Source organism: Nyctibius grandis, chromosome 27 (genome assembly GCF_013368605.1).
Source record: "Nyctibius grandis isolate bNycGra1 chromosome 27, bNycGra1.pri, whole genome shotgun sequence".
NCBI lineage: Eukaryota > Metazoa > Chordata > Aves > Nyctibiiformes > Nyctibiidae > Nyctibius > Nyctibius grandis.
The window spans coordinates 2,928,690-2,942,052 of NC_090684.1; the positions used below are offsets into that span (position 1 = coordinate 2,928,690).

The 13,363-nt window shown below is 61.5% G+C and overlaps 1 protein-coding gene across 10 annotated transcripts in view; it reads right to left on the bottom strand.

Annotated features, from left to right (window-relative positions):
* The window catches only part of ATP2B4 (ATPase plasma membrane Ca2+ transporting 4), a 48,713-nt gene that overhangs the window by 15,216 nt on the left and 20,134 nt on the right, over positions 1-13,363 (bottom strand). For 8 of the 10 annotated variants that reach the window (XM_068419187.1, XM_068419198.1, XM_068419190.1 and 5 more), the window contains exons 3-15: positions 9,329-9,526; positions 8,252-8,509; positions 7,387-7,512; positions 7,120-7,245; positions 5,357-5,392; positions 3,608-3,769; positions 3,272-3,486; positions 2,938-3,180; positions 2,602-2,843; positions 2,058-2,292; positions 732-911; positions 553-640; positions 304-410 (exon numbers count right to left, since the gene is read on the bottom strand). In XM_068419187.1, the coding sequence (XP_068275288.1) occupies positions 304-410; positions 553-640; positions 732-911; positions 2,058-2,292; positions 2,602-2,843; positions 2,938-3,180; positions 3,272-3,486; positions 3,608-3,769; positions 5,357-5,392; positions 7,120-7,245; positions 7,387-7,512; positions 8,252-8,509; positions 9,329-9,526 (2,216 nt within the window). The remainder of the gene's footprint in view (positions 1-303; positions 411-552; positions 641-731; positions 912-2,057; positions 2,293-2,601; positions 2,844-2,937; positions 3,181-3,271; positions 3,487-3,607; positions 3,770-5,356; positions 5,393-7,119; positions 7,246-7,386; positions 7,513-8,251; positions 8,510-9,328; positions 9,527-13,363) is intronic. The other 2 variants (XM_068419195.1, XM_068419197.1) reach the window with 1 other exon arrangement.

Below are 13,363 nucleotides of genomic sequence, written 5' to 3' on the forward strand. Positions count from 1 at the left end.
CCAAGCACAGCACCCAGCGAAGCCCCACGCCTGGCCAGGGTCTGATCCTGCACATGGGGCAGGGAGCCCCACGGTATGTTGCTTCCCATCAATCTTTTGCTAATAGTCCTATAAAGTTCACGAGAATTAAATCAAACCTCCAAGGAAGGTTTCTTTTTTCTTTTTAAGCCATCCTGTAGATTTGGAGGAGAGTTTCACCAGTCCAGAAGGAATTTAAGTGTTGAGGACAGCCAAGTGTGCCATTAGTTTCTCAGCCTGGAGAGCAAAGGCCACCCCAGGGGAAAACCCACCGCCCTTCCGTACCATGGCAAAGCCAACATCAGCTTTCTTCAGAGCTGGGCCATCGTTGGTCCCGTCCCCAGTCACGGCCACCACCTGCCTCTGGTCACCAACGGTGCTGTCGATAATTCCTGAAACAGGGACAAGCAGTTCAGAGAAAATACGCCCCGAGGGCAGGCTCCCAGCACAGGTTACGCTGCAAAAGCACCCGGGCAGAGCAGAAGGAGACCCTTTGGCGAGAGGCAGCAGCTGGGAGAGCTGGCAGGCGCCCACCTTTCACGAGCGTGTGCTTGTCTGTCGGGGAGGAGCGGGCCAGCACACGCAGCTTGGGCCAGATCTTATCCAGCTGCTCCTGTTCCACCTGCAGGACAAGGCACATGTGAGAAAGGGTAGGGACCCCCCAGAAACCACCCACACCCGCTGCCCAGCAGGACCCAGGGCTGCTCTCCCACCTCTCCCTTCTCGTTGCGGATGAGGCGGTTGAACTCCTTCCCCTCCAGGCACAAGAAGTCCTCCCCTGGCAGCAGGATGCCACACTTGGTGGCGATGGCGCGGGCAGTGTTGATGTTGTCCCCTGTCACCATCCGGACGGTGATCCCCGCACGCTGGCACTTCAGGATGGCATCTGGCACCTGGAGGACAAGGACAGAGTCGGGGGGGGGCAGGCAGACGGGCAGGGCAGGGTGCTCAGGTTTGGCACTGGGTACCCCTCCCTAGAAGGGCCTGGAAAGGGCCCTGGTGGGGTCAGGAACCTGCATCCACCCGCAGCTCAGCTCGGTGCTCGCACCAGGGACGAGATGCTGAACCCAAAACTGCCCCCCCAGAACAAGCATAGCCTTTATCCCCAGGGCAAGGGGGGAAGCCACTGGGGACCGGAGAGGACGCCTGCCCCTGCTCGCTGCCAGCTGCTCCTGCACCGCAGCCTCCTGCCCTCGCCGCGGCTCCAGCCAGACTTGCACGCGTGTCCAGAGCGGCTCCTCCGGCACAGACAGCGCAAGATCTTCCAGCCCCGGCCCCAAGGGGAAGGCAACGTCACCGCCCCCTCCCTGGCCCACCACGGTGTGCCAAGGCACGGCCCGGTGATCCATCACAGCGGAGGCATTTCACCCGAGCCCGCCGCACTGCTCCGGCAGCACGTTGCTGCGCTAATGGGTTTATCTATTAGGGAGCGGTGGGGGAAGAGGATATTAGTGAGAAATTAGCAAATTGAATCAACGGCCTCCAGAGCCGGTGCAGACGGGGCATCTGTAATGCAATTCCCAGACCCAGATACTTGAACATCTAATCAGGAAAGATGCGAGCAAGGCAGGAGCGCAGGGGCAAGCTCCAAAATGTAATCACGAGGCAGGTATCAGAGGGCTTATTGCATTAGCCCAGCTGCCAGCCCGTCACCCCCGCGGCGGAGGCAGAGGGGGGCAGCAAGCTGCAAGGGAGAAACCAGCTAGATCAGCCCTGTCCCTCTCCAGCACCCCTCTGTCACCCCTACGTGGTGTCTCCAACTGCGTGTGGAACCAGTCTGGCTTGTGCACAGACCCCTGGTAGCAGTTGGGGGGAAACTTTGGGGGGAAACTGCCTGTCACCAGGTCATTTTGTCCAGGTATGAGAGAGAAATGCCAGCAGCAGGGAGCTGGTAGTGTGGGGCACTTCAGGGACGGATGCAGAGGAGCTGCTTGTGCTTTCAGGAGGGGCTTGTAGTCCTGAGCAGCAGGGAAAGGGGCTCCTGGCCCAGGAACGGGGCTGGGGTGGAGGAGAGCCAGGGCAGAGCTGGGGTGCAGTACCTCTGGCCGCACAGGGTCCTCTATCCCAACCACAGCGATGCAGGTCAGGTCAGTCAGGATCTCGTTCTCGCTGTCCCAGTCCGGCTCGGCGTCAGCCGGGAAGTCACGGAAGGCCAGGCAGATGGTCCGCAGCCCGTGGCAGGCCATGGGCTCTATCACCTTCTTCACCATCTCATCCCGGTCCTTCACCTTGAACACTCGCGGGTCACCGTTCTTGTCCAGGATCCTGGTGCACCTAACGCAGGACCGGGGTGGAGGGTGAGGGAGAGCGGCGGTGGCACATGCTGCCAGCTCTGTGATCTGCTCCCCATCACCCACGTTCCCCATCTGCAAAACGGGGGCATCCCCCTCACCCACAGCTCCCCCAAAGCCACCCTAAAATAGTCAGACTTTGCATGGCAGCATCTCCTGATAGCCACCTCCCCGCTCCACAGCGGCTGGGCACCCTCCACCCCGCAGCCCCCCAGAACGGCTCTGCGGTGCATTGAGACCCTAAAGCCCACGGGACGAGGAGAGGACGAGCGTAGCGAGGGAGGCCGGTTACTTGCGGAGGATGATCTCGGAGGCTCCCTTGCTGTACATGCGGAAGTTGCCGTTGCCGTTCTTCAGCACCGTGCTCATGGACTTGCGCACCGAGTTGAAGGTGTAGACCTTGTAGAGCTTCTCCTCCGGCACCTCGTTCCTCACAGCCTGGTAATCCTGCTTCAGGTCCAGCACAAAACCCAGCAGGGCGCACTCGGTCTTGTTCCCCACTTGCCGGGGTAGCCCCCCTTCCTTCTCGGGTGGCTGGAGAGGAAAAACGAAAGGAAAAGCAATGCCAAACCTGGGTATGGCAAGATGGGAGCAGGATGGGACACGAGGTTGTGGTTCTCCAGCTCACCAGAATCTTGGACGTGTAGGCTGAGTTGATGGCGACACCATTGACTATGAGGTCCAGGATCTTGGGCAGGATGGCTTCAGGGTCGGGGATCTGGCGGTAGTGGGTGTCCCCCACGTAGGCCTGTACCACGGTCATGCGGTTCATGGTGAGCGTGCCCGTCTTGTCCGAGCAGATGGCAGTGGCGTTGCCCATGGTCTCACACGCATCCAAGTGTCTCACGAGGTTGTTGTCCTTCATCATTTTCTGCGACAGGCACCAGGACCAGGAAGGTCAGAGCCAAAAGCCTGAATTGCCCCATCATGCTCCCAGTGACCCCACTGCATCGTGGTCTCACCTTCACGGAGTAGGCCAGGGAGATGGTGACCGCCAGCGGGAGCCCTTCAGGCACAGCCACCACCAACACGGTGACACCGATGATGAAGAACTTGACAAAGTACTGGATGTAAATGGGGGTGCACTCCGCCAGCCAGGGCCGCCCCTGCACCCCAAACGTGTCGATCACGAAGTACAGCACCAAGATGATGACCGTGATGGCCGACATGATCAGCCCTGGGGGGAGAAGAGGCAGAGGGGCAGGTGAGGGGATGCAGGGGAAGGGGACAGTCTCTTCTTCCCACGCCACTTCCAGCAAGAGCTCTGGGGTGACGGCTCGTGCTTGGCCACCACTCACCTGCCTTCCCGATCTGCACTGCCAGGCGCGTGAGCTTCCCTTGCAGCACGGACTTCTCCTTCTTGGGCACCTTCACCTTCTTCTTCTCCTTCTCCTCATTTTCCACCCCTTCCTGGCTCTTCAGGGGCTGGATCTCTAAGGCCACACCATCCTGAGTTTTAGCTACAGCCCAGGGCAAAATAAGACACCACGTGTGAACAGGAGAGAGACCAGGAAAACCTGTAGGACACCACTGAGAAAGATGGTGGTGGGAGAGAGAGAGAAAACCCAGAACAAGAACCATTCCCAACGACACACGCATCCGAGCACATGGAAACCTTGTGTTCCGGGGCCTGCCACCTCTTTGCGGGGCAGTTCTCTGCCATCTACCCCAGCCCCACGGATAAAGGGCCCTCAGAGCTGACACTGGCGATGTGACCCCTGCACCGGTCACACCTCTGAGGCAGCACTGCAGGAAACCCTCTGGCCAGGCTTTGGGGTGCAGGCAGGTCTCTTCTAGCCTCCCCTGCGGGCTGCTTTACACCCTGCAGCAGATGGGGAGCACTTTGGGCTGACCCCAGAGAGGCTCTGGTCCCCCCCAGACCCCTGATGAGCATCCCCACTCCCTCCCAGTGCCACCTCTGCAGTGCCCTGTGGGCAGGTCAGCAGGAACCACTTGCCAGGGGAGCGACTGAGGGGGTGAGATGGAGGGGGACGGTTAGAAATTCAGATGGAGGTTGAAGAGGAGTGAGCCAGCTCCGTGAATCCCAGCCCTGAGCCATCCCTCACATTTTTAGGATTCGAGACAGCCAGGCTTTCAGTTGCTGTAATTGGTCTAACCCAGCTGAAGATCTGCACCAGGGAGACCCAGGTCAGCTGGAAGTTTTGGAGAGGGATGGAAAGAGGGGCTGGAGGAGCACCAGTGGCCCCACAGCTGCCTGCGGACACCCCAGGACCTGTCCCCTCCCGGCTGCCACCGCTCGCTGGCTCGAGACACCCCGGAGCTCACGGCAGCTCCACATCGGACACCTCCACGGTTACAACAAACCCAACACGGACAAAACAAGCACCCGGACACAGTCTGACGGGAAGGAGGGAAACTCAAACTGCTGAGAGGAGAGAGAAAGAGAGAGAAAGAGGTGGAGAGAGGTGCAGAAATGGGCTTCCTCCACAGCCTGCAAAGAACAGTGTGAGAAACACTGGCGAGGAGACGCTCACGGAGTCGAGGCCATGGGAGGAGAGGGTGCAACCGTCGCGTTGGCCAGGCCCCGGGGGACATTTCATCCTGGGAGCAGCAGGAGGGGACCCACAGCTCTCCCCGAGACGTGCCCAAACACAAACCCTACAAAGGGATGGCTTCTGACAGGCACAAGGGCTTCAGAGCCACCAGCTCACGGCTGCGGCTCATGTCAACATGGATGAAGTTTGCCCTGACAAAGGGATGCTCTGCCAATGGTCCAGGCTGCTGGAAGAGCCCTGTCCTCCCTGCACAAAGGCTTTGCCCCACGCAGGGGCAACGTGGCCATGGGGGAAGGCAGCCAGCCCCATCCCAGCTACACAGAGCCCCGTGGTGGGGTGCCGGAGGGCACCGCGATGCCACGCCGGGGCCAGCGGCTGTGGGACCATTGCACGCTCTCCCAGGACAACGAGGCGAGAGTCCCGCCGGAGCAGCAAAGAGCACAGACTGATGAGAAGAAGGAAGGAAGGAAGGAAGGAGGAATGCTCGGTAGTTAGTGTGGTGCTGGTTCAAAGGATGGAGAGGCTGGTTACCTTTGTTGCGATTTTCGGGGGCTCCGGTTTTTTTACCTGTTCAAAGAGAGAAAGGGTGGAGGGCTGAGCACGTGGACCCACATTCACCGTCCGGCTGGTGGGCCAGCCCAGGGCCAGCCCTGCTCCGAGGGGCCGCACACCTCTCCCGCAGCATCCGTGCGCAGGGCTCAGCACCCCGCAGTCACCCCTCGTGCCTTGGTCCACAGCTCGTGGCACTGGGGAGGTCACCCCCGGGCACCCCGTCCCCAAGGCTTCAGACTTCCCCACCTCCAAAGCACCCGCTACAACCCCGGTCAGTGCTTCAAAGGGTGCCAGTGGTGTCTCAGACCTTCGGGGAGAAGAAACCATCTAGCAGAGCTTGCCCTCCATGCAGCACGTGCCGAGCACCAGTGCTCCCGACCTCCTGCTGCCAGTGGGTGCGAGCAGATCCACCCAGGAGGCTCAGCCTTGTCCCCCACTGCGGGCAGCACTACGCCCATCGTGGGGAGCTCTGCTCCCCACTTCTGTGGTGGGCAAGGTCTGCACGTGGGGATCCTCACACAACACAGGGAGCACAGGGCTGCTCCAGTCTAAACAAGCCCTGAGTGAGAAGGGGTTTATACACCTTGTGCCCATCATCCCCCAGCACCACGGTGCGGGCCGGGCCGGTGAAGCCCTCTGCCCCACTCTGCTCCCAAACAGAGGGCTGCAAGGCGCAGAGCTGGGTGCGCTGTGGGGCTGAGCGACAGAGCTTGAAGGCTGGGAAAACACCGAGCCTGGGCGCCTGGCGAGCTGCTGCTCAGCTCCCACAGCAGTGCCGTTCCCACGGCTCACCCCGTCCTCCCACCTCCAAGCTGGCAGCTAAACCCCAAGAGCTCCACAGCCACCAAACCCAGCGCACACGCAGCCCGAAGCCGGAACAGCTGCCAGGAGAGGCCTGGTGAGTCTCCCCCCCCGCCTGGCATCGCCTCCCGGGAAGGGCTCCCCGGCGCAGCCAGCGATGCCAGCCAGCAGCTCCCTCCTGCCAGCTCCCTGCGGCTGCTCCCAGTGAGCCCAGACCTGCTGAACAGGGCTGCGGGGACACGGGGGAGAGCAGGAGCTTCCCAAGCCTGACTTGTACCAATGCTGGCTTTAAAGCTGGTATTGGAACTGGCACAGAGGAGGGGAATAAGCAGCAAGATGTGAGAGCTGAGGCAGGAAAGCATTCGAGTCCCAGCATGATCGGGAACAGCTCAGCCTGCCTGGCTGCTCTCTACCCTCCACCCCCAGCCCACCACCCCTCCTCTCCCTCTTGCCATCCTCTGCGCCTCGCCGCCTTCCCCAGGGAGCTCAGGGGACGCCAGCAGAGATCTTCAAAGTCCTCAAGGTTCTGGATGGGCTACTAACATCCTACAGACAACCAGGACTCACCTTCCTACCACGGGGCGGGCAACGAGCACCGTGCCGCAGCCCCGCAGGCCATCGCTATCAGCCACTTTTCCCTCTGAGCCTCGATCCCCCCCAACCCTGCAACTCCAGGCTGCAGCTGGATGGAGACAGTTGGAGCCGTGTCTGAAAGAGCTGGTGAGCAGAGGTCTGGGTGCACGGGGGGCTTTCCTCAGGCAGCACAGTCCCCATGCTGCGGGCCAAGGGGAGAGCTCACCGTACCTGCCTGGCTCACGGGCACTAACACACAACCACGTCCCACGGGTGTGGGCGTAGCTTGTGGCACACCGGTGGATGCTTCCCAGGAAAGGGAGAAAGGCAAAAGGAGGGAAAAAGGCAGGTTCAGTTGCTCTCCTTACCTTTCTTCACCTTCTTTTCCTCGTCTCCTTCTCCCGCACCCAGGAGAGTGAAGATGATTCCCGTCTGGGAGTTGATACCCACGGCGGTCACCACCATCCTGCCGGAGCCCTCCATCACGTGGGTACCTGGCACAGCAGGAAGGCCACGGTGAGACAGGACACTGGCACGCAGTTCCCATCTCCTCCCCAGCACCGGGACATGAGAGCAACCATCCCTCCATCCCAGCACAAACCCATCACCAAGCGTGAGCCGCCCGGGATCCCCACCTGACAGCAGCATGGGGTCTTTATCCAGCGATTTCTTGACTTGGTCTGACTCCCCGGTCAGTGAGCTCTCGTCTATTTTCAGGTCATTGCCCTGGATCAGGATCCCGTCTGCTGGCAAGAGATCACCTAGGAGAGGAGCACAGAGGGGGGTCAGCCCCGGCCCGGGCAGCCGCAGCTCACCCCTGCCTGCCCCATCCCAGGAGGAGGCTTCGTGTGTCAGCAAAAGGACTCAAGACTCAGCCTCAGACCAAATCCAGAGGAAGGAGAAGCAACAGATGGGGATTATAAGACAGACGGGTATTCTAAGATGATATCCAATAGCTCCAAAATCTTCACTGATGTACGAAGGCGTTCGTTGGGAGGACTTCTGCTCAATCAGACAGTGCTTCCCCATCTGGTTTTACTGAGTCAACACCACATCCTTCCCAAAGCCTCCCGATACAGCCAAACCATTACATGATCCCATCATCCACCCGCTGAGGAAGGAAAAAAGCCCGATGAACACCTCGTTGGACCAGCCTCCTTCCCGACAGGAGCTGCATGGGATGAGCATATCCCCCAGTGAACGAGGAGCTTAGCCCAAGGGCTCCAGCTCCTTGCTGAGATCACGTTCCTCCTTGCTAAGGAGATGTTCACCAACAAGGACATGAAAATGAATAATTTTTGAGATCAGCAGGTCGCTGAAGCGACCCTAAAGCTGTGTGCGGAGCCTGGCTTAGCTCTGCCAGCCCAACTCCAGGCTGGCAAGCAGCAAGGTCAGTGGAGCATCTCCCATCGCTCCTGGAAGGGCTGGCAAAGCAGAGGAGGAACCACCAAGGCTGCCAAGGTGGAGGGACAGACCCCAGCCACCGCCGCCTCCACTCACCGTACTTGATCTGCGCGATGTCTCCCACCACGATCTCGGCCACCGGGATCTGAATCACCTGTCCCTTGCGGATGACCGTGAACTTCTGCTCCTGCTCGATGCGGCTCTGGAGGCCCCGGAATTGCTTCTCCTTGCTCCAGTCATTGAAGGCCGTCACCAGCACCACGATGATCACCGAAAACAAGATAGCCGCCCCCTCGATCCAGCCGGCCTGCGACTCGCCCTCGTCCTCCACACCACCCGTCGACTGGCCGCACACTGCGGGCGGAGGGAGGAAACTCGTTTGCACAACAAGACACCCGCTTTCCCCCGAGTAACACTGCAGAGCAGAGCCTGGAAGACACTTACTCCTCCCTGAGCTGGTCCAAGGGCTTCCCCTGCTCTCAGGAGAGGGTTTTAACATCCCTAGAGGCATTTGGGTTTTTTTTCGCTCCCCCTCTTTCTTTCCCTTTTCATTTTTGGCAGAGGTTGGGCCAAGAGCCGGGACAACCGGCTTCTATTTCCAGCCGCAGCACCCAGCCCTCCCTCCGCAGCGTGACCCTTGAGTGAGTCACTGTCTCCCTGCACCGCCGGATCCCTGCCCCTGCTCGAGTCCTCCAACGATACAGAGAACCAGAGCCAGGGAGGAGACACTCGCCCAACGCCGTTGCTCAGTCACACACGGGGTGTCAGGGCTGGGAGGAGCACTCCCTGGTTGGGGGGGTGGGTACCAGGGGACAGCCAGCCTTGTCCCTCCGTGCCCAAACCGAAAGAGAAGCCCCATGGGACTTGGACTAGACAGACCCCTTGGTCTCTCTGCATCTTTTCAGGGGAGCGGCAAGGAACAGCTCTGAGCCATGTTGTGATCACAGCTGTGCCCAGACACGTCCATCAGCACAGGTCCCTGGATGTGGATGGGACCATGCCAAGGATGGCGAGATGCCACCACCTAAAAGGTGAGCAGAATTATCTCCCTGCTCCATCTGCACCAGGGTGAAGGCACCCACGGGGTGACCTTCCAGAGACAGGACCTGTCCCAGCTGGGCACGGTGGCTCCCACGGGTCCCCCACCGTGCTGCAGGGACCTCAGGGACTCACGTTCATTATCACCGCCTGGAGGGTGGTAGAAGGACAGGCCCAGGGAGATTATGGCTGCGATTTCCAAGATGATCAGCGTGACGTCCTGGAGTGCCTCCCACACTAACTGCAGGAACGTCTTGGCCTTTTTGGGAGGAATAAAGTTCTGCCCGAAGACCTGCCGCCTCTTCTCCAGGTCGGTCGGGTTCCCGGACAGGCCTGGAGAGGGGAAGAGACAGATGAGGGCAAACCCCACCGCTGCCCCCCACCAGCACCGGTGGGACCCCTGTGAGGAGCAGCTCCATGCCTGCATGGGGGGAATGAGGTGCAGGGTGAGGGGAGCCAAGGCAGGGCTTTGCTCCCATCACCTGTGGGGCAGGGGACATTCAAGTGGTGGGGTGGGGGACATCCAACCCATGGGGCAGGGGGACGAGGACACCGAGCCGCCTCTCCCCGGTGCTGCAGCCTCGCGAAGCACCCGAGTGCCAGTTAATGCCAGTTGGCACTGGCCGGCTTGTTTACATGCTGCATCAAATTAGCCGTAAATCTGGCACCGCGAGCGGCGCTCGGAGCTGTCGGAGCCACCTGATCCCTCTTCTCCTGCCAGCTCGGAGGAGCAGCCGCCGCGGAAAGCGACTGGGCGCAGCGGGAGCGTCTCCGAGCTCAGCCGAGCCCCACGGACGCGTCCCGGCTGCAGAGGCTGAGGCGGTGTGGCCAGGGCAGCTCCTGCAGGGAGCTGGTGGAGGGGACACGGGGCTGCTCCCACTGCTGAAAAAGGGGTGGTGGGAGCGAGGAAAGGAGCAGGACAGCCCTGAGCTGGGCTGCTGCTCCCCTCCGGCTGCACGGAGCAACCCCGGAGAGAGGGGAGGAAAACAGGGGGCACAAGGGGGGGCACAAGGGGGGGCACAAGGGGGGGCACAAGGGGGGGCACAAGGGGGGGCACAAGGGGGGGCACAAGGGGGGGCACAAGGGGGGGCACAAGCTCCTGCCCCAGGTCGCCAGGGACTGCGAGCACAGCAGCCTTCCCAGCCCGCCCATCCTGGGACAGGGGCCAGCGATGGGAGATGGCAATTTGCCCCGCTGCCTCCCCCCATCATCCTCTGCATTAAAGCCATTAAAAAGCTGATGGAGTCCAAGGGGAGAGCAGCCTCCCCTGCTCAGCACCGCCTCAACCCAGCGCCGTGCCGAGCCCCCCTGCTCTCCACCTTAAGACGGGCCGTGGGGCTGGTGCCAGCTCCCGAGATGCAGCGGGCAGGCGGCTGTAACGCCCGGCCCTGGACACTTCCCGGTGCCTGGAGCAGCCTGGCAGCGATGCCCTCCCGAGGGGGACCGAGCCCTCCCGCTCTGGGGACACCTCCCTGCCAGCTCCATTGTACCCCAGCCGGGAGGAAGCAGCAGGATGAATCCCATCCCTGCCCCACGCACCCGCTTTCTCCTCCGACTACACCCTGCGGCTGCAGGGAGGGGACACGCTGGCAGAGCAGCCCAGGTGTCCCCACCCGACCGTGACGGGGCAGCAGGATCCTGGGATCTCCCCGAGCCCAGCCCATGTGGGAACGCTTCCCACCCAACGTCTCTGGCGGGACGGATGGAAAATATGGCTAACTGCCGCGGCTTGACTCATGCCAGCGGCGGGGAGGCACGGCGTGTGCCGTGGGCAGGCGTGCCGGGCACACACGTGCTCCTGCACGAGGATGCGGTATGCTGCCACGGGGCATGGGAGGGTGCACACGTGGCTGCCCCAAAGCCCACGTCCCACCCACGGGCATGGCCCTAGAGCTGCCCCCCACCCTCCTGGGGCAATTGGGGAGGAGGGGGCTTTCAATTCATCTGTGCTGACACAGGAGGGTCGCAAAGAGCAGAAGCCATGGGCACAGACCCCAGGCACGCTGCCACCAAATCCCCCGTGGCTGAGGCCACTGAAGGGCCTGGGGGTGATGGGTTAGTGGGGGTGTGGAGCAGAAATTTTGGATGGAGGCCACAAGTGACAGCAGGAGAACAAAACCCCTGTGCAGTCATCGGTCCGTGATGAGAGAGGAGGCACCACAGCCCAGGAAAGCTGCTTTTGGGTGGCGAAGCCCTCACGCAAGGAGCCCCCAAAGCAGGCTCACAGAATCCCAGAATCAATCAGGTTGGAAGAAACCTCTGGGCTCACCGAGTCCAACCATTGCCCTGACACCACCATGTCAACTAGATCAGGGCACTAAGTGTCATGTCCAGGCTTTTCTTAAACCCCTCCAGAGATGGCGACTCCACCACCTCCCTGGGCAGCCCCTTCCAATGTCTAATGACCCCTTCTCAGAAGAAATTCTTCCTAATGTCCAACCTGAACCTCCTGGGAGCCGCTGCCGTCAGCGGGTGAGTTGAGGCAGTGTGTGCTGACACTCGTCACCCCGGGGTGACCGGGAAAGGAGACGCTCTAATCAGTGACTCACCGAAGCCGCCTGTGCTTCGCCGCCACAGCCCCGCTCCCCTTCCCACCCTGCCCAACCCACCACGGGGACGGGGCTTGTGGAGGAGGTGGAAAGCCAGAAGACTTCCCAGAAGAAAAAAGCCCCACGCTACACGTGCTAAGATGTAGCCAGCACTCTCCAGATCGCATGTCTTTCACTAAACCCAGGCTGGGACATCCCACCTCAGACACAACCCGAGCTCGCCTGTGCTGCCCTGCGCTCTCCGGGGCGAGCAGCTGCCTGGGGACCCCATTTCCCAGGCTTCACCCACGGATGCATCGAGGCAGGGGACATGCTCCCAGCTGGCAGCTTCCCCAGCCGTCCGGGGCTTCCCTCTTCGTGGCACCACAGCGGTGTCACACCGTGCGTTGGGCTCTCGGGTAGGTGCCCGTGGAGAGTCCTGGCACAACAGGATGGGATGGAGGTGCCGCAGGCTGCCTTGGGCCTTCACCCTTCCTAAAAATCCCAACTCGTAGGAAATAACCTTTCTTTGCTCTCTGGGCTCAACAGGGATATGCTGGGGGCACAGGATACAGCAACGCCAACCAGAGCGCTCGGGACCGAAGGGCAGCCCTTCGCCTCACCCTCAGCAAGAGCCACGAGGCCAAGGCAGAGCCTTTCGGGTTCGCTTCCCCCCTCCCCTCCCACCCCCAAAGGAGCGCGCTCCCACTTTGGCAGGGTCAAACACATTGTTTTGCGACCTGGACTTGGTATTTCCACCGGGACTCCCCCCCCTTCTCTAATGACATCCCGATATTGTCTCCCCTTCCCGGTCCCACTCACAGCTGGGAAACACGCTAACCCCCACCTTACGGCACTAATAATAACCCACAAGTTTTCAGAGCCGAGGCGCAGCCACGTCCCCCCATCCCACACAGCCGCTGCGGGGCCGCATCCTGCCAGCACCGTTCCCAGCCCCTCGGTGCTGGAAGCAGAGGGTCTCTCCCCCCTGTACCCCTTTTAATGCCAAGGAAGGGGTGCAAAGACACCCGCAGTCACCCCACGCAGGGAGCCCCAGTGCCTACCCCTCGATATGGGGGCCCCCCAAAAGGCCAGCCCGGACCAGGGGGAGGAGAGGTGACATCCTTCCACCAAAGCCTCCCAGAAGCAACCTGGCACCCGCAGGCAAGCACCACCGCCACCGCTCAGCGCCGTGATGCTCAGAAGCACCCAGCCAGGTTTCACGCTCCCACAGCCACTCGAGAAGCGCTATGGAGCTGGGGGAAGCCCACCCGCACCTCCCCAGCCCCAGCAGCGATCGATCCCCTTCGGGGGCGCGTTGCCCGACCCTCGGCCGAGATGCTAACACCCTGCAAACGAGCTCCACGCAGCCCGGCCATGCTCCAACCTCCTCCGCCCGCACCCCACGCAGCCCGGCCGCCCTCGCTGGGAATTACTGAACAGGGGAGAGGCTGGTGCCGACCTGCGGGGCAGCAGCTGGGTTGCAGAGAGGAGCCCCCCCTGCGCCCCTCTTGTGCTCCATCAGCTCCTCACCCCTGCCCGCACCCCACCGCCGCTCCATCCTCCCAGGGGACGCAGGGCTGCGGGCTACACCTCAGGGGAACCCCCAGGGAAGACACTTCTCCTCTTTTCCTTTTTTTTT